The sequence below is a fragment of the Mobula birostris genome, chromosome 5 (assembly GCF_030028105.1).
Source record: "Mobula birostris isolate sMobBir1 chromosome 5, sMobBir1.hap1, whole genome shotgun sequence".
Lineage (NCBI taxonomy): Eukaryota > Metazoa > Chordata > Chondrichthyes > Myliobatiformes > Myliobatidae > Mobula > Mobula birostris.
The window spans coordinates 9867222-9889896 of record NC_092374.1 but is presented as its reverse complement, the minus strand read 5'-3'; the positions used below and the strand labels follow the sequence as shown (position 1 = coordinate 9889896).

Genomic DNA, 22675 nt, shown 5'->3' with positions numbered 1-22675 from the left:
ATTAATGAAGGTTTATTTTGCTTTTGCACCCATAGTAAAATCTAGGATTCAGATTTTACCATTTTTAAACAATTATGCAGATGGCCAAATGCCCTTGCTCCTCTACTCTCAAAGTTGTATTTCTTTGTTTGGTCTAATCTTTGCTCTCATTTGTCCTTTAGTCCCATAGGTCATGAACTGATTAAGGATGCCAGCATGGCTTTGTGTGTGGTAGGTAGTGTCTAACCAATCTTCTGGATTTTTTCAAGGAAGTTACCAAGGAAGTTGATTAAGGCAAGGCAGTGGATGTTGTCTACATGAATGGCCTTGGAGAAGGTCCCACATGAAAGATTGGTCAAGAACGTTCAGCAGCTTGGCATTCCAGATGAGGTAGTAAATTGAATTGGACATTGGCTTCGTAGAACAAGCCAGAGAGTAATTATGAATGGTTGCCTCTTTGACTGGAGGCCCTTGACCCGTGGTGTGCTGCAGGGATCAATGCTGGGTCCATTGTGGATTGTCATCTATATCAGTGTGGTAAACTAGACCAGCAAATTTGCAGATGACACCAAGATTAGGGGTGTGGTGGACAGCAAAGAAGATGATCAAAGCTTCCAGCGGGAAATGGGCCAGCTGGAAAAATAGCTGAAAAATGACAGATGGAATTTAATACAGGCAAGTGTGATGTGTTGCACTTTGGGAGGACCAACTAGGATAGGTCTTGTATGGTGAGTGGTTGGGCGCTGAAGAGTGCGTTAGAACAGAAGGATCTGGGAATACAGATCCATAATTCATTGAAAGTGTCACAGGTAGTTAGGGCTGTAAAGAAAGCTTTTGGCACATTGGCCTTCATAGATCATTGTATTGAGTACAGGAGTTGGGATGCTGTGTTAAAATTGTATGAGGTGTTGCTGAGGCTTAATTTACAAGGCTTTTGTTGGGACTTAATGACCTGAATTACAGGGAAAGATTGAATAGGTTTGGACTTTATTCCTTGGAACATATAAGATTGAGAGGAGATGTGATAGAGATGTACAAAATTAGGATTGGTATAGATTGGGGAAATATAAGCAGGCAATGAGATTGGGTGAGACTAGGATGGGAGGTCCTGGATCAAGGATGAAAGGTGAAAAGTTTAAGGGAAACTTCAGAGGGTGGTGAGAGTGTGGAATGAGCTGCCAGTGCAAGTGCTGGGTGTGGAGTCGATTTCAACATTTAAGATCAATTTGGATAAGTACAAAGATGGGAGGGGTGTCAATGGGACTTGGCAGATTAATGGTTTGGCATGGACTAGATGTTCCGTAAGGCCTGTTTTTGTGCTGCAGTGTTCTTAGAGTCTGTTTGTTGTGCACATATCAACTGCATTACTTGTCAACTCTTTCCATTAGTTGCCCTTTTGGGCTATTTTCCTTATTATGGTCTTGACCTCTCTGTTCCTTAAGGTTGTCATAGCTGGGTGGGGGAGGGAGGAATGTTGGTAGTGGGGATAAGCTCCCAGTTGCTATTAAATGTTCCCAATGATGTTCTCAAATTACCTTTGACAACAGAGTCTTCTGGTCTTCACGTGTGGCTTGGCTTCTAAGCCAAGCGGAACAGTTTCTACTGGCAGGAGAAGGTATGGTGGGTTACTGGCACCTTTACACCAGTTGCTCCAGGCAATGAGGCTCGTCAGTCATGGTTGGCCGCTCACCTTGGAGAAGAAAAACTCTAATCTCAAACCTCTGCTACCTTGTGACTATACCCACTCATGGAAAAGGCTTTGGGAGTAAACCCCAAGGGAAAAAATCTGGAGCTAGAGTTCTTAAGGCAGTCCTACGTTGAGTTCAGTGCTGAATGGAATTTCCTGCGATGCCACTGGTGCCAAACTGTAACAGTTTCTACCATTCCTTTAAATTCATCAGCTGTGTGGAGAGGGGTAGCCTACTGCATAGGCAACAGCTTGCTCACCATATCATACTGCTTTGGCATGCGTATAGGTAGGATGCACCATACATGGTTATCCCCAACCAATGGAGGGCCTCAAACTTAATCTCATTCAATTCTGTTCCCCATAAATTCTTAAACTCTGGCTAGAAATTAGTATTGCATTTTGGAAAATAGAAATCTTAACAAGCCAATGCTTTTGAGTTTAAACATTGAGAATATTTCTGGAGAATGCATAGAGCAAAAATCTGGTGTATATTTTTTTTCTTTAATATTGCTTCAGAGTATTCTTGGGAGGGGGTTAGTGTGATAAATGCTATTACTCTTGTTAAGTGCTTGAAGCCATCTTTAGAATTACATTGATTCAAGAGTCTGACACAAATCCATTTGTACTTAAAGAATAAAAATAATGTATGGTCTGAAGCACAAGGTATAGATTTTACTTGTAGTCTTCAGAACATTTAAAAGAATGAGAATGGTTACTTATAATTATTTTGATGGTATAATAGATAATCACCCTACACCTGACAAATCTTGTGGATCAGTGACTGTCATTCCTCATGAATGGGCAAACCATTCCAAGCATGTCTCCAATTTATCAGATGCTTTGAACTGAAAATATCCTTTTCTGGTTTGCAGGTGTTTTTATAAAACCTGAGCCATGTGTAAATACTTGATGTAGCTAAGAATAAAACTGATTTTCTTGATGAATTTTGTGGGGGAAAAAATTGGAATTGTATCATGGTACCTCCTACCCCCCTCCCCACTTCCACTTTCTGCAAGGATTGCTCCCTCCACAATTCCCTTTTCCATCCGTCCCTCCCTACTAATCTCCCTCCCAGCATTTATCCCTGCAATTTGCCAAAATGCTACACCTGCTGCTTCACCGCCTCCCTCAGCTCCATTCAAGGCCCTAGCTGTCCTTCCAGTTGAGGCAACACTTCACCTGTGAATCTGCTGGGGTCATCCATGTGTCCAGTGCTCTTGAAGTGGCCTCCTCTGCATTGGTAAAACCTGTCTTAAATTGGGGGACTGCTTAATTGAGCACCTCTGCTCCATCTGCCAACAGTGGTACTTCCCGGTGGCCAAGCACTTTAATTCTTTAATTCACAGCCTCCTTTGTCAAGATGAGACCACTCTCTCAGGGTGGAGGAGCAACACCTTGTATCATGTCTTGATAGCCTCCAACCTGGTGACATGAATATTGATTTCTCCTTCCAGTCAGAAATCTTTCCAGCCCATTTGGTCTTCACTCTCACCTTTCAGCTATCCTCCTCTCCCCCCCCCCCCCCCGCAACCTTTTTATTCTGGTGTCTTCCTGCTTCCTTTTCAGTCCTGAAGAAGAGTCTCAGGGTCTCGGCCCGAAGTGTTTCTTCATTTCCATGCATGCTGTCTGGTCTACCAATTTCCTCCAGCATTCTGTGTGTGTTGCACAATATGATAATCAAAGTCTGAAGCCAGCAGAGTTGAGGTGTAAGTTACTGAGCTTCACCAACCCTCACCTCCCTCTTGTTCCCCTCCTCCTTCCCTATCTCCCATTGTCCACTCTCCTCTCCTTCAACCCTTTACCTCTTCCATCACCTCCCAGCTTCTTACTTCACCCCCTCCCCCACCCAGCTGGCTTCTCCCTCAACTGGCTTTACCTGTCACTAGTCAGCTTGGACTTCCTTCCCCTCTCCTACCTTCTTATTCTGATCTCTTTTCCTTTCCTTCCCAGTCCTAATGAAGGGTCTTAGCCCAAAATATCAACTGTTTGTTCCGCTCCATAGATGCTACCTGACCCTGTGTGTATTATTTATATATATATATATATATATATAATACACACATACATACACATATATATTCAGAATCAATTAAAAGATTACAAAAATAATTGGTTCAGATAAAGGAATTTGTTGTTTTTCTGGTCTATAATTCTCATGGTTCCTTAAAGTTGATGCTAATTTATTGGTTTGCTATGTGTATACAATTAATTTAATCAGCCTTTTGAAGAATGAGCTTGTCATATCAGCCATGTAACATACACTAATTAGAATTGAACAACAGAGTTTAACTTTATTTATCTAGCTGCACAAGTAAGTACGCAGCATGGAGGAACATTGTGCATCTGTATCATGGTAACATAGCTGCACACCATCTTGACTTCCTGATGTTCTAAATCCTGGATGCGTGTCCATCCTCTGATACTTCATAGAAGTTGTTCTTCATGGTTTGGAAGTTTGCCTTTAAGCACATCCTCCTTAAGCCCATCACCCCTACTGGGGCATAGGCCGCCGGCAGCAGCTAGCCGGAGTGCTGTGTCACATTGTCTCCAGGTGTAGCCCATCTCTCCCAGGGATGAAATCTCTGGAGCTGCTTTTGGTGTTTCTAGTGTTTTGATTTTTCAGAGATAAGGTTGCTCACCCCCAACCAACACTGCTCCTCTGAGAAACAGGTTTGGGACCTTGTCGGAGTTCTGTAAGCACATGTTATGTTTTGTAACTCCAGGAACTAATCAAAAGAAAAACACCAGTGATAAAGCTTAAGGGAATGGGGGATTCTCAGATCCCTGTAAACCATGAATTAAGTTCTGACTATGTCTGTGACTGCAGTGTGTTTGAATAATGTCTCACAGCTGCCTTCTTTGGAGTAAGATGATAAAAGTTTGCCCAGATCCACATAGATGTCTCTGGGCTTTTCACACCTTTTGATTTTGACAAAAAGCAGTACCTGATGGAAATTAGACAGAACATTCCTTTCTTAATTAAAGCATAAATTTGACAGATGTTCTTATTTTTGTAATTAAGTTGTGGCTCCAGCAAACCAGGTAGGACATTCTTTTCTTTAATTAAGGTGGCTGTATTGTCTAACAAATTGATTGTACTTTTGTACCAATAGTCCATTGACTTGGCCAGAATAGTTATCAGACTGATTGTTCTCTGTATCAATAGTCCATTGACTTGACCGGAATGGTTAACAAACTGATTATTCTTTTGTATCAGTGGCCTTATAACTTCTGACAATTCTGACATTGGGCAGTGAACTTGTAGAACCGCCGGGGAGATGAGAAAGGGTCTCTCCCTGATGTCGGGTCCAAGTTCACTCGCCGGCTGACCTCGAAGAAATAAACGGGTGAAAAGGTAAGTAACAATCCTTTTGTGCAGTCGTTATTTGATCCAGCAAAGTTACATTTACACCAGGATACTTGCCTACTTAGTTTTTTTTTCTTCCTTTTTTTTTTAGTGAGGTGCTCAAATATGATGTGGTGGCATAATGATTTATGTCATTCACGTACTTGTATATAACCCATAATTAAATAAACAAAGCTCATTCAAACAATATATTTACATCATTACTCAAATATTACTGAAATATTAAATACAGCACAACATCCAAATACAAATTAGGTCTGTATACTTTATTGTCGCCAAACAATTGGTACTAGAACGTACAATCATCACGGCAATATTTGATTCTTCGCTTCACACTCCCTGGATTAAAAATATTAAAAATAGTTAAAGTTAGTAAATATTAAAAATTTAAATTATAAATCATAAATAGAAAATATAAAAATGGAAAGTAAGGTAGTGCAAAAAAACCGAGATGCAGGTCCGGATATTTGGAGGGTACGGCCCAGATCCGGGTCAGGATCCGTTCAGCAGTCTTATCACAGTTGGAAAGAAGCTGATCCCAAATCTGGCCGTACGAGTCTTCAAGCTCCTGAGCCTTCTCCCAGAGGGAAGAGGGATGAGAAGTCTGTTGGCTGGGTGGGTCATGTCCTTGATTATCCTGGCAGCACTGCTCCGACAGCGTGCAGTGTAAAGTGAGTCCACGGACGGAAGATTGGTTTGATTGATGTGCTGCGCCGTGTTCACGATCTTCTGCAGCTATACAATAGTTATAGATTTAGTTTGGTTAGCCATATCAGTATCCAAGTTTTAAATGGAAGTCTTCAGTCAAACTTGCTTTCTGCTTAAAAAAACATGGTCAGGAAGGTGTTCTTGTTGCAACATGAATTACAGCCCAATGTTTCTGTAAGCATAGGTTTTTGGTTCACTGTACCCAAGGAGTGTTAATAATTTTGGTGTTGGTTAAGTATATTTGAACAAAATGTTGTTTTAATGCTCTCGCTTCTGGCCCACTGACATTGTCATCTAACTATGAATTTTGTTTGAAATTTTAGCGATCAGACCCCCAGTTGCTTGCACAGTTCTACTACGCAGACGAAGAGCTAAATCAGGTTGCAGCTGAACTGGATAGCTTAGATGGACGCAAAGACCCACAACGGTGTACGCTGCTGGTCAACCAGTTCCGATCCTGCCAGGTAATTGCTTGAAGTATGTTACTGTTCCAGCTGTTTGTTATTTGTAATCTTATGACCTTCACCATTGTTTTTCAAGTCTTGTGGTTGCTTTGATACTTGATCTCAGAACTGGATACTGCAGGTGCTGTTGTCAAAATGGAATAGGGCTTCTGAGCAGGTGGACACCCACTACTCTGAAACTACAAAAGCAATGAAAGATAAATGATGTGACACCAACTAACTGAAGATTATTTTTAAATTTGAACTGAACTGTTTGATCAAGGAATGAAGTGCTTTGAAATTGTACAGCTGGTTGTCTACCCAAGACGTGCCCTCTTCTCATTGCTACCATCAGGGAGGAGGATCAGGACTCTAAAGACACATTCAACATTTCAGGAACAGCTCTTCCCCTCTGCCAACAGATTTCTGAATGGACAATGAACCTGTGTACATTACCTAACTTTTTTCTTTATGTATGTGTATGTATATATGTATGTATGTATATGTAATATACATTTTTTCTTTATTATGTCTTGTGACCCAGCTGGTGGCATAGTGGCATCAGCGTCAGACTTCGGGACGAAAGGTCCAGAGTTTGAATCCAGCTGGCTCCCCTGCACGCTTTCCATCCGTGCTGGGTTACGAGCTGGTGATCTCTTTGGAAACTCACCCGGCAGAAGGCAATGGCAAACCACTGCTGTAACTTGCCTCGTACGCGGTTCCCCACTACGTCAGAGAGGCGTGGAGGGAAATCGTCCGCTAACCGGAGAAACTCCAGATGCGACGTACCTTTCCTTTTTATTATGTATTGCACTGCACTGTTGCCACAAAACGATCAATTTCATGACATATACAAGTGATACTAAATCTGTTTCTGATTCTAATTTTGTCAGCTATCCTCAGGTAAATTTATTTGAATAAATAGCTTTCAGTTCTTTTGTATCAGTGAATAATTCTAGCTATTACTTGAGTGATCAAGGGTTGCAATTACAATTAATAATCAGGTATGAAAATGATCAGATGTGTTGTACTTACTTTTGCAGGTGCCTTGTGGACTCTGTTCCATTTTCAATCATTGATATCTCCACAGCATAGCTTCTCTTTGTGATTCAGCTACATATCTTTGAAACAGATGGAAAAGTTTGTTCTATGCTTGTTTTAGTCTAAATTTTGTGTTTTTATTGATTAAACCTGTAAATCTTCAGAGGCAACTGAACTATGGGCAATACAATTACTGAAAGTGACATGGTTTGAAAATGTCTCTGGCCCTGCCAATAACTTAATAATGTGGTACATAAGATCATAATTTGAGTTTTTGCCAAGTTTCTGCAACTTGACCAAGTTGTTATTAGAAGAAGCAGATCATCGAGCTTTTTTTGCCCAATCGATAAATTGGGTTTTGAATCATGTTACTAATTTCTTTTCAAATTATCACCCAATACATTATACTGCATGTGGAAGTTTCTCCAGTGGATGGAGGTACAATATGAAGTCTGCTTCAGTTGTTCATTTGTTTTTATTAAAAGTAATCATTTGTCAGAATTTACATAGTTAGAGTGGAGTGGTAATTAAAGTTAGCATCATTATCCTACTAATTTTGAGTCTACCTATACATGTTTTGAAGGGAGTCCAGTGAACTTAATCCAGACAATGAGGTAATTTATTTCAGGAGGTGCAATGAGACTAGGATATAAATAGGAAAATATTAAGCATATAGGGACCTCAGCGTAAGTTCACAGATCCTTAACAATAATGGAAACTATTCATCAGTTGGTGAGAGAAAAAAATTAAATGCTTTCTTTTATGTCAAAGCAGAGAATGACCGAGCAAGTAGGTTATGCTAGCAATGTAAAGAGCAGTTAGATCACAGCTTGATGACCATTTCAGTGGAAAGGTGCAAACAAGATGCGAGGAATGGAGAATTATAGCTGCAGGGAAAGCTGGGTAGGTTGGCTTTTTTATTTGAAAGGGAATGCTGGAGAAAAAATTGATTGCTTTGTAAAATATTACAAGGAGCCTATATAAAATATAGAAAAGGCCTACTTCCTCTTGATAATGGGTCATGTATCAGGGAGCATAGGTATAAGACAAAAAAAAACGAATACTTGAAGAGCCATGCTTCGTAATGCCATTGGAAGGTGAAATTTTTTACATTTTTTTTAAACCAGCACTATGAACAATATTTTTTTTCAAATTTATCAAATTTGCCTTCAGTGATGGGGCAGTTGCGGAATAAGTATTTTTGCTTATCTTTACTGATTGCAAATTCAACCACTGTGCTATCATCATAATATAGACTCAAGTGGGTGTTTTGTCTGTTGCTTACAGATTAATGTGCAAATAAACAGCGTCTTAAGTATTTAAAAAGACCGTTTGCAGGTGTTTGGTTGATAAATCATTTTCGGTCACTGGGTTTCAAGTCAGAGTACGGACGCCCACAGCTCTGTCTGAAGATGCGTTTCATTGCTTATGTGTTGTTATGCAATACCAAGTGGTATGTAAGATTTCAAAAGCACTTATTTGAAACTTGCAAATATCTGTTAGCCTGTCCTCTTGGTATCACTCTGACACCTTTTGCACTGTTTACAATATGTTTTTGTCAACTAAGTTCTGAAATGCAAGTTTTCAATTTCCTGCACTTTTGTCACTGGTTAAGTGGGATTTCTCACTTTGCTATCCTCAGTTAATTGGATTATCTGTAGTAATTTCTAATATTTCCATGATTTATTTCAATATTTCTCTCTGTTTTGTATTCAGAAGTAACAGCTTTCTTCTGCAATGCTGCTGTCCACATTTTCCCATATGCCTTTTAACCTCCGTCCTCTCCACTTCTCTTACCATAGCACATTTCCCCAGGCAGTTACAAGAGATAACAACACCCTGTCTTTCTCAATCCTCCCTTCGCATCCATGTCTGCAAACATACCTTACAGATGAAGTTGTGATTTACTTGCTCTTTGAGTTTACCTTGAGGCATTATGTATCTTGAAGCAAAAAATCATTGACAGTAACTTTGCAGGACCTAGGGGTATCCTAGTGGAATAACAAGAGTCTTCACTTTGAATATAGAATACAGCATGGGAATAGACTGCTGAATTCATGCTGACGCAGTTGTATTTCTATGTTATATCTTACATAATTATTAATTACTATAAATTGCACATTTAAACAGACATAATGTAAAGATTTTTACTCCTCATGTATGAAGGATGTAAGTAATAAAGTCAACTCAAATCAATTATTCACTACCTTTCTCAGAACCAGGTTTACTATCACTGACATGTTGTAAAATTTGTGGTTTCGCGGTAGCAGTATAGTGCAAAACATAAAATATACTGTAAATCAAAATAAGAAATATCTTTAAAATTTGAACAAGTAGTGCAAAAAATGAACAAAAATAGTGAAGTGGTGTTCATGGGTACATTGTCCTTTCAGAAATCTGATGGTGGAGGGGAAGAAGCTGTTCCTTTCAATCAGTACTGCTTATTGTTCAATTTCTCCTAGTTCATGAACCTGTGAGAGAATGGGATTGAGTGTCTTCAAAGAGTGTCGTTGAATAGCTGTCTCTTGTGTTATAAATAAATGAGATTCATCCCGGGATTCACAACCTGGGGTTTAAAAGACTAGTTTGGTTTTTCTGTCTACAACTGCTACCTGACCTGCTGAGTATTTCAAGCATCGTCTATCTTTAATTTCAGATTTCAGTGTCTACAAATAAGGTGTGCTGGATATGTTTGGCCAAAGAACTATAAGTGACAAGAATATTTTATTTGCATTGTAAGTGGTTTGGATCAGAATGCACTGCGAGCAATTTAGAGATAGTGGAGGGAAATTCAGTTCGAAAGATCTGGATAAGTACTTCAAAAGGAAGAAAATTGCAGAACTTAAGGAACAGGATGGCAAGTGAGACTAACTTTCATACCTTTGCTAACACTGGTAGATACTCAGCAGGCTACTGTTTGCATTGGACCTTTTGGTGATGGCATGAAAATCTGCCTTGTTCACTGAACACCCAGTGATGTAAGTTTGCTGTGCTGTTCCACCCAGTGTGGCTTGTGACTCCAGAATCACTGGTGATACCAACATACTGTGAAGGGTTGAAAAGTTAACTTTGTTCTTTGCACGTATGTGCGGTTGATATATTTATATCGCTTGTGATTTTGGTAAACCTTGACCCAAAACTGCTGCAAGGTGTTCAGTGGTGGCAAAGCTGGAGAGGAATGTAGGTGTTCTGTGGCTTGCAGTCAGAAGTTTCGACAGTATAAAAAGCTGTTAGCTGAATCACATCTGAAACTCCTGACTGTGGAACCAAATGAGTAGTGGGATGTGGAGTGTTGCCTGAAGAGCTGTGGAGGCATAAAACACCCTTGGGTACTGAGTAAAGTATGAAATTGCCACGTGAAGACTCGTATGTTAACAAAGAGCAAAACTGCAAATGTAATTGACCAACATGACTTGTATGAATTGTCCTGATAAAGGGTTTTGGCCTGAAACATTGTTTCTGTATTCCTTTCCATAGATGCTACCTGACCTGCAAAGTTCCTCTAGCATTTTGTGTGTGTATGTGTCTCGATTTACAGCATTTGCAGAATCTCCTGTTTCTGCATTGACCTACAGGTTAACTTTTGAACTGGCAAGGACACATTTGGCTGAGTTGCCTGCTGTGTTGTAAATTTCTGCTTCTACAAACTTGACTTCACAACTTGTAAAAGTATTTCAAGTGTATTCTAAACAACCCCTTGTATAGAATTATTGCTTTGAAATTTTAAGTGACAGCATTGTATTTTTCTCGTGACCTTTTTAACCTCAGCCAAAGTGTGCAGTGTTAAACATTGTTGGGTCGTTACCTCATCCACAAGGCATGATACTTTACAACATACTACATTATGTTTTAAGATCAGGACAGATTAATATGATCATGTCAGAATTTGTAATATTGGTCTCCTTCAGCAGATTTCTTAATGGCTGACCTTAAACCAGTTTGAATTCCCTGAATTCTTTCTTTTTTTTATTAATTAGGATAATGTGTTAAATATAATCAACCAGATCATGCAGGAATGCATTCCAAATGAACGAGCAAATAGGGATTTCTGTGTGAAGTTTCCAGAGGAAATACGGCATGATAATCTGGGAGGACAGCTTTGGTTTGGAGCTGAGGTAAGCTGTGTTTGATGTTTTCATCTCTCTGTACCTCAGTAAACTGTCTGCATATTAGTTTTGGTTCATGTGCATAAAAATACATTATTCAAGAGATAAATTCATTTAATTATCTAGTGTCTTCATTTGCTTAATTCAGTAATCTCCCAAACAGGGTAAATTGCAACTGAAAAAGGTTCTTCTAATTCACAAGTGCATTTGACATCTCCTCATTGTTTCCGATTTCTCTGCCCTACAGTCCCTTGAAGCTATATTAATTTGAACTGGTTAAGCATATAAAACCCTCTTTTTATTGGGCGTCTCTAGAAACGGTGTGTGAGCCCCTTGCTAACAGCCACTAGATTCCGTGGCAAGGATACCACCTCTGTACGTCTAAGGTGTATATGACTTTGGTCCCGTCAAATCTTGAGATTGGGATGTCTAGCCCACCCAGACCCCGGTTCGTGTGATTTACTGCTCCATGCAATTGCCCGTCGGCATGAAATAACAAATCATACACTGCATACAATTAGAAAGTATATTTACGAATGTTAACTTATCCAACGAGTTAGTAAAGAACTATAAGGACCTATTATAATTGAACAGTCAAATGTGCGCAGGTTGGAGCTCAAATCTTCCAAAAAACATATTCACCGATCCTTGGTAAACTTCTGCGTCTTGGGTTTCTTTGGATTGCACATTCCTACCAGATTGAATCTTACTGCCAGTTATCTCCAGCTTCTCTCCTCATCCCGCCGAGCAAAGAACTTGACCAACCTTAGTGTCCCTCACAAAACCACTCCCCCAGCATTCTCTCGAACCTTCACCTAGTTCCACCGTCCTGATTGGATGACACACATGTAGGGTTATCTTAAAGCTGCAGAAAACAATTCAGTCATTACTTAGTGATTTGTTTTAAATTTGAGGATTGATTTTGATATTTCTGCTATTATTTCTTTTAAATCCAGTGTTTAGCTGCTGGTTCAATTATCATGAACCGTGAAATAGAGAGCATGGCAATGCGACCTTTGGCCAAAGATTTAACCCGCAGCCTAGAAGAAGTACGAAATGTTATCCGTGACCAGTGCCTGAGAGACTTGAATGCCTATACTGACAAAATGAAGGAATCCCTCAAACAATTTGATGGCTTGTTTGCAGAATTTGAACTATGGTAAATCATGATGCATGCACTGTTATCAGAATCTTATGCTCTATTCTATTTCTTTTCATATCAATCTTGAGCAGGTTTCCATACTTATAAGGCAAGTTGTCTTAGATGTAGCTTTTCAAGTTCTAGCTTAGTTTATTGTCATTCAACTATGCATGTATATATTGCCAAATGAAACGATGTTCCTCTGGGTGAAGGTGCACAACACAGTACTTACAACTGATATACTGGTTAAATGATTTTGGTTTTCCTGAGTACGTAGTACTCACAGTATTTGTTCTTTGTGATTGAATCTATAGACATTTAAGTTAGTAGACAACATTACTGACACAAAAGTGGGAGCTTTGCAAAATAGTAATGCGGAGCCGCTAAACAAGAATACTTAAAAGGTTTAGGAAATTGAGAGATGGTTGAAAAATATTGTGGAGAAAACCATGCGTTTTAAGAATGCTGAAGGATGGCAATGAATAAAGAGAGTTCAAATGTGTGATTAAAATATCATATTGAAGGTAAACATCATGTGACTAAAAGGAGGGTAGTAGATGAATGAAATCGATACCACCTAGCAGATTAATAGTTCAGCATGGACTAGATGGGCTGAAAGGCCTGCTTCGGTGCTTTTGTGTTCCTTTACTTGACCTACGAGGCAATAATTGGCTAAAGTTTGAGCACTGTGTTGTTTTCAGTGTTTCAAAAACAACACTAAAATTATGTCTGCAGTAGATTTAGCAAGAAGGGTGGTAAGGGAAGCTTTCATTGCAATGATAAATGTATATATCTACTGAATTAGGGAGGCTTTGAAAGCTTATTTTTGAGGAAGAAATTATTGACACAAAATACTAATTTTAATTTATTGCTCTGAGTGATGGGTCTTCAAGCAAGTAAATTGTTATATTAAATGCTTTAGTATAAAGACTAATTGGCACAAACCTTGGATCTGTTGATGAAAAGCCAAGAAATATTTTAAGATGGGAAAGATGTTTAGTTATTGGAGGGTCAGAACTTGGAAAAGAGAGGAAATAATCTCCTCACTCTCTTATCAAAAAGCATGCTTAAATAAATTGGGCTGAATGGCTTTCTCCTTTACTCTGCATGCCTGAGCTTTCTACAGAAACTTTACCATGAATATTGGCAAGTTTTTAAACTGATGAGGTATAAGAGAGTCTTATGATACCAAGGTATAGATCTCACTGCTTTCTTTTGAACCTCCACCATCCAAATCTTCCCTTGGGATTGCTAGTTGCCCAGGCAGTAATCACCAATTCGGTTCCAATTGAGTGAAGATAACTGACACAATGCAACCCACAAGTCCTACCTACTACCTTCATCAGTTGACTCAGTAGATAAGCTATTAAGCTTGTTGATGAAAACCTAGTTGTTTGATTTTTTAAAAAAAATTCGTTAAAGGAAGCCATACACGTGGACCTACTAATCATATTTCTAAAAATCTGAAGGTCAGCAGATGATGGTTAATATGAGCACTTGAAATTGATCTAGTTATCACTTGCTTGACTAATTCAGGCAAGATGTTCTGAATATATCTATTTTTTCTATTTTATCTTCCAAACTTTAACTATTATGATTATAGGCTAATAGTGCTCTAGATAGAAATGATTTTTAAGAGATTTGATCCTTGTCGATTCTGTCAGAACTTAAGTATCAATTTAAGCCAGTGAAATGAAACCAAAAGGGTATGGAAGTACATTAAAATCTGTAGAAGCAGACCCCTGCAGAAAGGAATGCCACCTGCTCTATATGTTAAGCTTTTATAATAAACTTTTGGGGTAAAAAGGCAGCATTGGTTCATTTTACTGAGACCCAAAGGCCTGGGACATTAAAAAAAAATTGATTTCAGCTCTCATATGACTAGCTGAGGGATCTTAAAATCCTTTTCATTTAAAAAATGATTGATGGTAGCCATGTTTCTGGATTGCTATTTTAAATAAACATCTTTCTGATCCGCTAATCCGCTACCTTTGTCTGGCCTATATATGACCTGAAAACTCCTGGCAATTGCCCTGGCTGAAAAAGAATCTTCAAAACTTGCACCCTGAACACAGCTCAAGGGTGCAGGAACATGAGCGCTATAGTATGGCTTCTTCAGCCAGCGCTCACCATTCAGTCAGATCGTGACTGATCTGACCTTGGCCTCAGCTAAACCACTTTCTGTTCTCCATGGTCAAAATCTTTTTTGTCTCTGGTTTGTACAAGGTCTATGATTTCGTCTCCACGGCTTCCTGTGGTAGAGAATTCTGAAGATGAAGTGTACCTCATACTGAAAATATACTCTTTTTCTGTAGTGGACCCCAATGGAGAAGCTGTCTCTAGGATTAACAAGCCAGAGAACCAGATTTGTATTCCAACATATCTAATTGATATACCCGACATACTGATGTTAAATTTGTATTATAGTCATTATTAGTAATGACAAACTTCTTCCTCCACTTGGCTGCATCTGTCCATCAGTCCTGTCTCACCTGGGTCCACCTATCACTTGCTAGCTGCTACCTTGCCCTAACCCCTCACCTCTTGATGTGGACTATCCCCATGCCTCCACAAATCCTGCCTGACTCAGTGTTTTGCTACAGAAATTGTGTACCTTCGCTGCACTTTGTGACTTTGGGGTTACATTTTCTTTAAATCTCTTGCATTGTTGCTGTTGGGTTCTTGGGAGTTGTAAACCTGATTTCTGCTGTCACTTGCTATATATCTTGTTCCTCCAATATCGATCCATGTTTTTCTGGGGAATTATCAGTTCTTTCTCCTGCTTTGATGTTCCCCTTTATTTGCAACCATGCTCTTGCCCCAACCAACCAACCATGATCCAGTTTGTTTGTCCTTCCTTAAAGCGTCAAGTGCCTTAGTATAATCAGAATCAGGTTTATTATCACCGGCATGTGACGTGAAATTAATATGCCACTTCTCCCAATATGCTCATCATGTTAGGGAAAACTCATCAATGCCATTGCATTTTCTATCTTTGCAAGAATGAATTCAGTTAGAATGTCCTCAGCGCCATCAACTGGAATGTCTTTGCATCCTTCAATTTTATCTTCACCCCTCATTTTTCCATCTGCCCTTATTTAAAGCCCTGTCAAAATTTGCCAGGGGATGGAAGAGTTACTGTTCTGTGAATGTTGGATAAAGGGCTCCAACAAAGGCAATCTGCTGTTGAGATAGGAGTTTGGAATTTGGAAGTGTGAAGTCATGCTACCAGAATGGTGGTGTTCTGTACTGGTCTGAATAGAATGACCATTCTAAAAAAAAATCTATCTGTTGAAGTCTTCAGGTTGCTCCTAATTCATGGGTTTTACTGTAGGAGATGGGAGAACAGTGACTTTCAGATTGGGTATAACGTTGAGATGAGATTATAGCTACTATTTTGAGGGAATTGGAATCAAAATAACCCAGAGCATTCTTGTACATGGAAGACTGAAAGATAAAACAAAATTGAGTCCAATGTGTAACATGAGTCAAATGCTCCAAAGCAATGATACTTTGTTGCAAATAAGAGGTTTAAGTTAAGATATATCAGTAGATGAAGGTTCTCTTGATTTTGGACTTGATTGAAGGAGGAGTTAAATTTACTTTAAAAAATATAATGGTGTTGAATAAAAGGAAGAAAAATATCGTACCTTCAGTTGTATTTTTCTTGAATCAATGTCAGCTCTTTTTCGCAAATTAATAGAAAAAAATATACACATTATTATGGCTTCTCTTTCAGTTATGTGTCTGCCATGGTACCTGTGAAATCTCCTAAAGAGTATTATGTACAACAGGAAGTCATTGTTCTCTTCTGTGAAACAGTTGAAAGGTAATTTTTTTTTAAAAAAAATTATATACTTCCCTTCAGTACAGAATGTTATTTTTACAGATACCCATAAGATTGTTGATATAAGCAAAAATAAAATTATTTTGTTACTATTGTGTTCATTTGCCAGTTTTGATTAACATATGTCTTCCAGGAAGGGAACCCTTCATATTTAGCAAATGCATTCATCTTTTGTCAGCTTGCTCATCTGAAAGTTCTGAAGTATTTTACAAGAGGCACTAATTCAGTTTACTGGAACTGATTAATGCTGCCTTTCTGATGGATATGTTAAGTATTTGTGAGGTGTTGATTTTGATGCATTTTAAAGTTTGAGGGTTCATGATTTCCACTGCCTGCACTGAGTAGTGGACAAGTAGAATGCCTCGGAGAAGATTAACATTTCAGAAAGAATGTCAATGTTAGCTTAAATTCTCTACTGCTGCATTTGAGATTAGATAGGAGGAATTGACTCCCAGCCAGTGCTGTTGTCCAATTCAAATTAGAATGAATTGTATTTCAGACAAATACTTAGTGTCCTATTATAGTTGGTTTTGTTTGGCCTTTTCAATAATGAAATATTGTGGTGAAACAATATACTTGTACCCCAAGGGGAAATGGCAGAGCTCATAGTTTCAACAATATCACATCTTGCTCAACTCTCCTACACGGTCAAACCAGTCATAAATTACTTTTGTACATTAGCTTTCTTTGTTCCCAGTGCAATAATGCTGAACTCCTCGTGTATTAGTACTTCCTTTGAAGAGCATATAGTATGGTTTTAAGAAATGTGTCACTTAGTGGGCAGCAGGGTCGTATATGCACTTCTCTTAAGTAATTAATTTAACAACACTAGCGAACCAGGTTCATTCCTGCCACTCACTGTCTGTAAGGAACACACATAAAAGTTGCTGGGTCTGTAAGGAGTTTGTTCCGTCGGGAACTGTTTTTTCCTCTGGGTGCTTCCGTTTGATCCCACATTCCAAAGAAGATGTACGGGTCAGTAGGTTAATTGGTCATATGGATGCAGTTGTGCAGTGTGAGCTTGTTCAGCCAGAAGGGTCTGTTACTGTGCTGTTTCTCTAAATAAATATGAATTGCTGAAACTGCTATCATTTGTTTGTAATGTCTAAACACTTGAGGAAACTGGTTTCTGTCTCATTGGAACTGTGGGTAAGTAAGGCTTCTGTTGTTGAGATTGCATTGCAGCTTATCATTGATGCGTGAAGATTATTAAGTTATTTTGGGAGGAGAGGAATTGGGAGAAATATCACTTTTGTTCAGAAAGATTTGTGGTTAGTCACTTCCCTGGCAATTAAATAAATTGAGTATGGTCATTTATGAGGAAAATTACTCTGGCGTATGAAATATTACACTTCTTACACTTTATGACTTTTAACTCCTTTATTTTCCCTTTACAATGTGCACTGACTGACTAGAGAACATTTCTTTATCAGATTTATTTCTTTTGGTAATATATTGAACATCTCAGCAGCTACTATCACATTTCAAAAGATAGGCAGCATGCAGGTTATGAAGTCAAATCAATTCCCATGTTAGCACTATCGATTTGGGAACCAGTATCTAAAATAATATTTAACATGGTGGTTCTGAAATAGCAAGGTAGCTGAGGTGAAAGGTAATGTGATTATTTCATTGGGGGGGGGGTGGTATTTTTATACTTGAACAGATGTCATAGGTAACCAGATGTGACTTAGACTCTGAAGCTTCAAAAGAATAATGTACTGCCAAGGAATCATTTTAAAAAGTATGCTTTTGTCGCAAACAAATTATCATTCCCACCAATATTTGGCTGAAAATCAGGATAGAATGGACAAAACAAACTTCAATTTACACTTTCCTTTGTGTTCTCAAAATTTGAGCAACCAACTCATCAGCAAGGTTCAAATTACAAAATAAAAGCACCAGCCATGCATCTTTATTTTAATTGGGACCATATATTAATCTTGATTTAGGCTTTGGAGTGTTCTTGATCTTTTGCATGAGATTGTTATGGAAGTTTGAGAGGTCAAATTGACTTTATTTTAAAATTTTCTCCAAATCACAAATGTTAAACTGTAGACCATTTGCCCTCCCAAATGTACACAAAATGGAAGGAGAAGAACTAAATGCAGGACAGTTATTGCTTGGGTTAATTGTAATTGAACAGGATAACATCACTGATTATATATATAAAAAAAACAGCCTTGTATTCTCCAAGGACTTGAGAACAATGCCCAGGATATCTATATCTGTATATGAGCCAAGAGTTTGAATGAGTGTGCTAGTAGAAGAGAATTTTCAAATTCCAAATCACCCTTTCAAGTCAAATAAACCAAGCTTATACTAATTATACTAATACCTGTTCTTCAAGATCTGATTTCCACCAATCACCTTTCTAACCTGTAATTAAATAATTTGTAACTCTGATACATTATACCAGGCTATCAGACCATTGAGGCAAATTGTTTTTAAAGTTTTGATCTAAATCTCACAGCTTTCAAAGGAACCTTCTTGCCTTTAACTGGGATATTTTTTAATCCTATACCAGTTTTGAAATCGTTGCTGCATCTTCTGCCCCAATTGCATCAGAAAGATTAAACAATCTTTCTGATTGTTTATTCCAGTCTTGTCTATTCCAGTCTTCCCCTGTCAGTTCATGCAGAGCTATATTCTGTCTACCTTCTGTGGTCGTCATTTCACCCACCGCTGACTTCCTGACCAGCAATAATTACCAGCCTCTGAAGACTCACGTTTCAGTTCTTACCTTAATGTTGGCATAATTTGACTGACACAACCATCCGTTTTTACTCTGCTGTTGTGTATGTCCCATTTGGAATATTTCATGTGCAACCATTTGTGCAATATAGACAGTTTAGTAAATTATATTTTATTATCGGAACAAAACTTACCCATGCTTCTAATAATATTTGCACTTTCAAATATCTGAGGACAGAGTTAAATAAACAAATTGTCTTGTTATTTATATGTAAGACTCGCTTTGCCTAGTGACATGATCTCAGGGGTGGCACCCCCTACCCGGCAAAACTTTAGCACTCTTGTTTGGGTGGATGCTGCGTGTTGTGTCCCCTGTGTAACATCAGTACCCCGAAATAACATTCAGTCCACAATGTGCAGTTAAATGATTAAGATTTTATATTTAAGTATGGAGTTAGTCGAGAAACAAAAGAAAAGGAAAACAAATAAACGGCGCCAATAATCTTATAAACATGTCCAGTGCACAAACATTGGAGCTCATGGATTCCCTTTTGCTGATCCTCCTCTGCTCGTCGTCGTCCCCCGGGCTCTTGCCCCAAGTCTAGGCCCAGCGGGGTCCGGCAACCATCTCCTCAAGCCACATCTTCTCTCTTCATCCTCCTTGCGCCTTCTCTCTCAAGCCACGCAAACTAACAGCTTTCACCCAAACAGAAAGAATAACATCTATCCCAATTGGTTAGCAAATGAATATAAGTCCTGTTCTCACTAATTATAACCCAAACATGCTGCTACAGAGAACATTACCTCACCAGTTAACATTACAGAGAAGCCATTTCACTAGCCTTAGCAAGTAACATGAAAAAAGAAACCCCTTACATATATAATAATTGTTACTTTGACGGTCACATAGCACAGGACCAGAGTAATACTTAAATAATACTTAAGGATTTCCTTTCCATCTTAATTTGTTTGAAAGGTTCAGCTCTGAATCTGGTGCCCTTTGGCACTCTGGGGTAAGAATTTCAGTCAACCTTTTGGTCAGTTTTTTGATTCTTGAGTTCTGCATCCTTGCAAACATTTGATGATGATGTCTATGAGGAGATTATACTTTATTCCTGTGACTCATGGGTTTCCTCCGGATATTACTATTTCCTCTCACATACAGGTTAGTAGGTTAATTGGTCATATGGGTGTAATAAGATGGCATGGGTTGTTGGGCTAGAAGGACCTGTTACTGTGCTGTATCTAAATTTAAAAAAAAATATATAGTGTTTCACCACCCTCTCCAAAACAACTGGGTCTGGAATTAATAAAAATGGATGCGGATTTTCCAGATTTCTCAGTAATTGCTACACTTTGGAAAATTCTATGGCACTGCTGCATTTATGAAATGTGAGGGATAGCACCACAAAACAGAGATAAGTCAGTCAATTGTAAATAGTCAGATGATTATTGGAGTTTGTATTTAAGAATGTTATGGTTGTATATTGAGTCTTAAAATAATTAAGAAACAAGCATAGATTAAATTTTTAAAAAACAAGCAAGTTGATTTTAAAAAAAAACAAGCAAATTGATTTTTTGAAGACCTAGATTACAAATGTTTATTTGAGCTTTAGGAGATATCTGAAAGTTTGCTTGCAAAGATGCTTTTTGTTTGCAGTACTCAAAATTAAATGTAGATTATTGACATGGCCAAGAAATTCACTGAATAGCAAGAGGTTGAATCTTGAGTTTATAGACTGGTTAGTGTGTTGACAGATTGACTGTCAAGGCTTTTGTCTTAGAAAGATGTATGTTGTGGCCACAATTACTCATAAACTACTTGCAAGTTGAAGAAATGCTACATAGCCATGTTTTCCATTACAAAGACTGGCATCACTGAGAGAATTAAACTGAAAAGGGAATTGTAGATTGTTTCACAAATTAATTTGACTAAAAGCATTAAAGGATATGGGACAATGTCAGATGTGAGTACGTTATGGATCAGTCCACTGGCAGCTGTTCATAAAAGACGACAATGCCAGTATTTTGTTTAAGCTCATTGCAGGCATTGCATAATTGCACATAATAATACTTAAAATATTGTAGCATATTTCCTTTCCTTCATGTATTATGTCTTTGGAAGTATAATCAGTTTTCTTGATTTTTTTTTTCCATAGATGCACTCCTTTCTGATGATTATTTCCACATAGTTAAAGACCTTGGTGTTTAGCTCCATCTCTGCTTTCTACTGAGTTGTTCATCTCCTTATGTAATCTCTATCCTTTCTTAACTATTTTGAATTCTAAATTGGTTTTGCAATTTTGATGATATCTATTATGCCCATGTCAAAATATCTTAACTAGAAAACTAAAGAGGGCCTTTGTGACTTGTTACAATCGATTCCTACAAATTAAAAACTCATTTGCATACAACTAGAAAACAAGAGTCTCTCTGGGACATAATTAAAAATAAAATCAATTTGCTTTTCATTCTTGCCTGCTGTTCCACAGTTCATTTATCTGTGTTACCATCATTCTCTTTCAACATTGTGTGACAACTATGATTTTCCCAAAATTCCAAAATCTGTTTGATCAGAAATTGATAGATCTTGACTACTTTTCCTCAGCTGTGGACAATTAATTTTAAAAATCCTTGTTGTACGAGGGGTGATTGATAAGTTCGTGGCCTAAGGTAGAAGGAGTCAATTTTAGAAAACCTAGCACATTTTTTTTTCAACATAGTCCCCTCCTACATTTACACACTTAGTCCAGCGGTTGTGGAGGATACGGATCTTGGACCTCCAGAAAGCTTCCACAGCCGGGGTGATTGATAAGCTTGTGGCCTAAGGTAGGAGATGAGTTATACAGCTCTCGTTACATGTACATGCAGGTCAACTCTTTGAGTCATTATGCAGAAAGTTTGATGTTAATAACTCATCTCCTTCTACTTTAGGCCACGAACTTATCAATCACCCCGGCTGTGGACATTTTCTGGAGGTCCAAGATCCGTATGCTCCACAACCGCTGGACTAAGTGTGTAAATATAGGAGGGGACTATGTTGAAAAATAAATGTGCTAGGTTTTCTAAAATTGACTCCTACCTTAGGCCATGAACTTAACAATCACCCCTCCTATTACTCATTGTTGCTTATAAATCTCTTCTAAACATTATTCTGTTTATTTCTGGTTGAATTGCACTTACTGTACATACTAAGAACCAGCCTCCCCTCTAACCTTGCTCCTTCAGTAAACCAGCCAGTGTAATCAAAGATCCCACTCACCGCAGGCATTGGGCGGAAGATAGAAAATCCTTGGACATTACTGCCAGCCTCAAAAACAGCTTGAGTCCCAGACTTGAACAGATAATTGATAGGACAATATAGAATATTGGCTTGACAACCCAGATAGTTCCCTTTACCTGCATTGCACTTTTTGGTAGCTTTTACACATTTTTTCGCCTTGTTATTATTTTACTTCATTCTAACTCAATGGACAGTATAATGATTTGATTGTATGAAGAGTGTGCAACACAAGATTTTCACTGTATTTGGTACATGTGACAATAAAACAAAACCAATCATTTATCTTGGACATTTTTTCCATTATCTGTCTGTTGTGAAAATGTTTACATTCATCATTTTTTATTTCGTCACAGACAAACTAATTTCCCACATAGAC

At 38.3% G+C, this 22675-nt stretch overlaps 1 protein-coding gene across 6 annotated transcripts in view; it reads left to right on the top strand.

Annotated features, from left to right (window-relative positions):
* zfyve28 (zinc finger, FYVE domain containing 28) overlaps positions 1 to 22675 on the top strand; it is a 198392-nt gene that overhangs the window by 58365 nt on the left and 117352 nt on the right. For 4 of the 6 annotated variants that reach the window (XM_072257590.1, XM_072257591.1, XM_072257588.1 and 1 more), the window contains exons 2-5: positions 6068 to 6208; positions 11206 to 11343; positions 12291 to 12493; positions 16215 to 16304. In XM_072257590.1, the coding sequence (XP_072113691.1) occupies positions 6068 to 6208; positions 11206 to 11343; positions 12291 to 12493; positions 16215 to 16304 (572 nt within the window). Of the gene's footprint in view, positions 1 to 6067; positions 6222 to 11205; positions 11344 to 12290; positions 12494 to 16214; positions 16305 to 22675 lie in introns of those variants that run through there. The other 2 variants (XM_072257593.1, XM_072257589.1) reach the window with 2 other exon arrangements.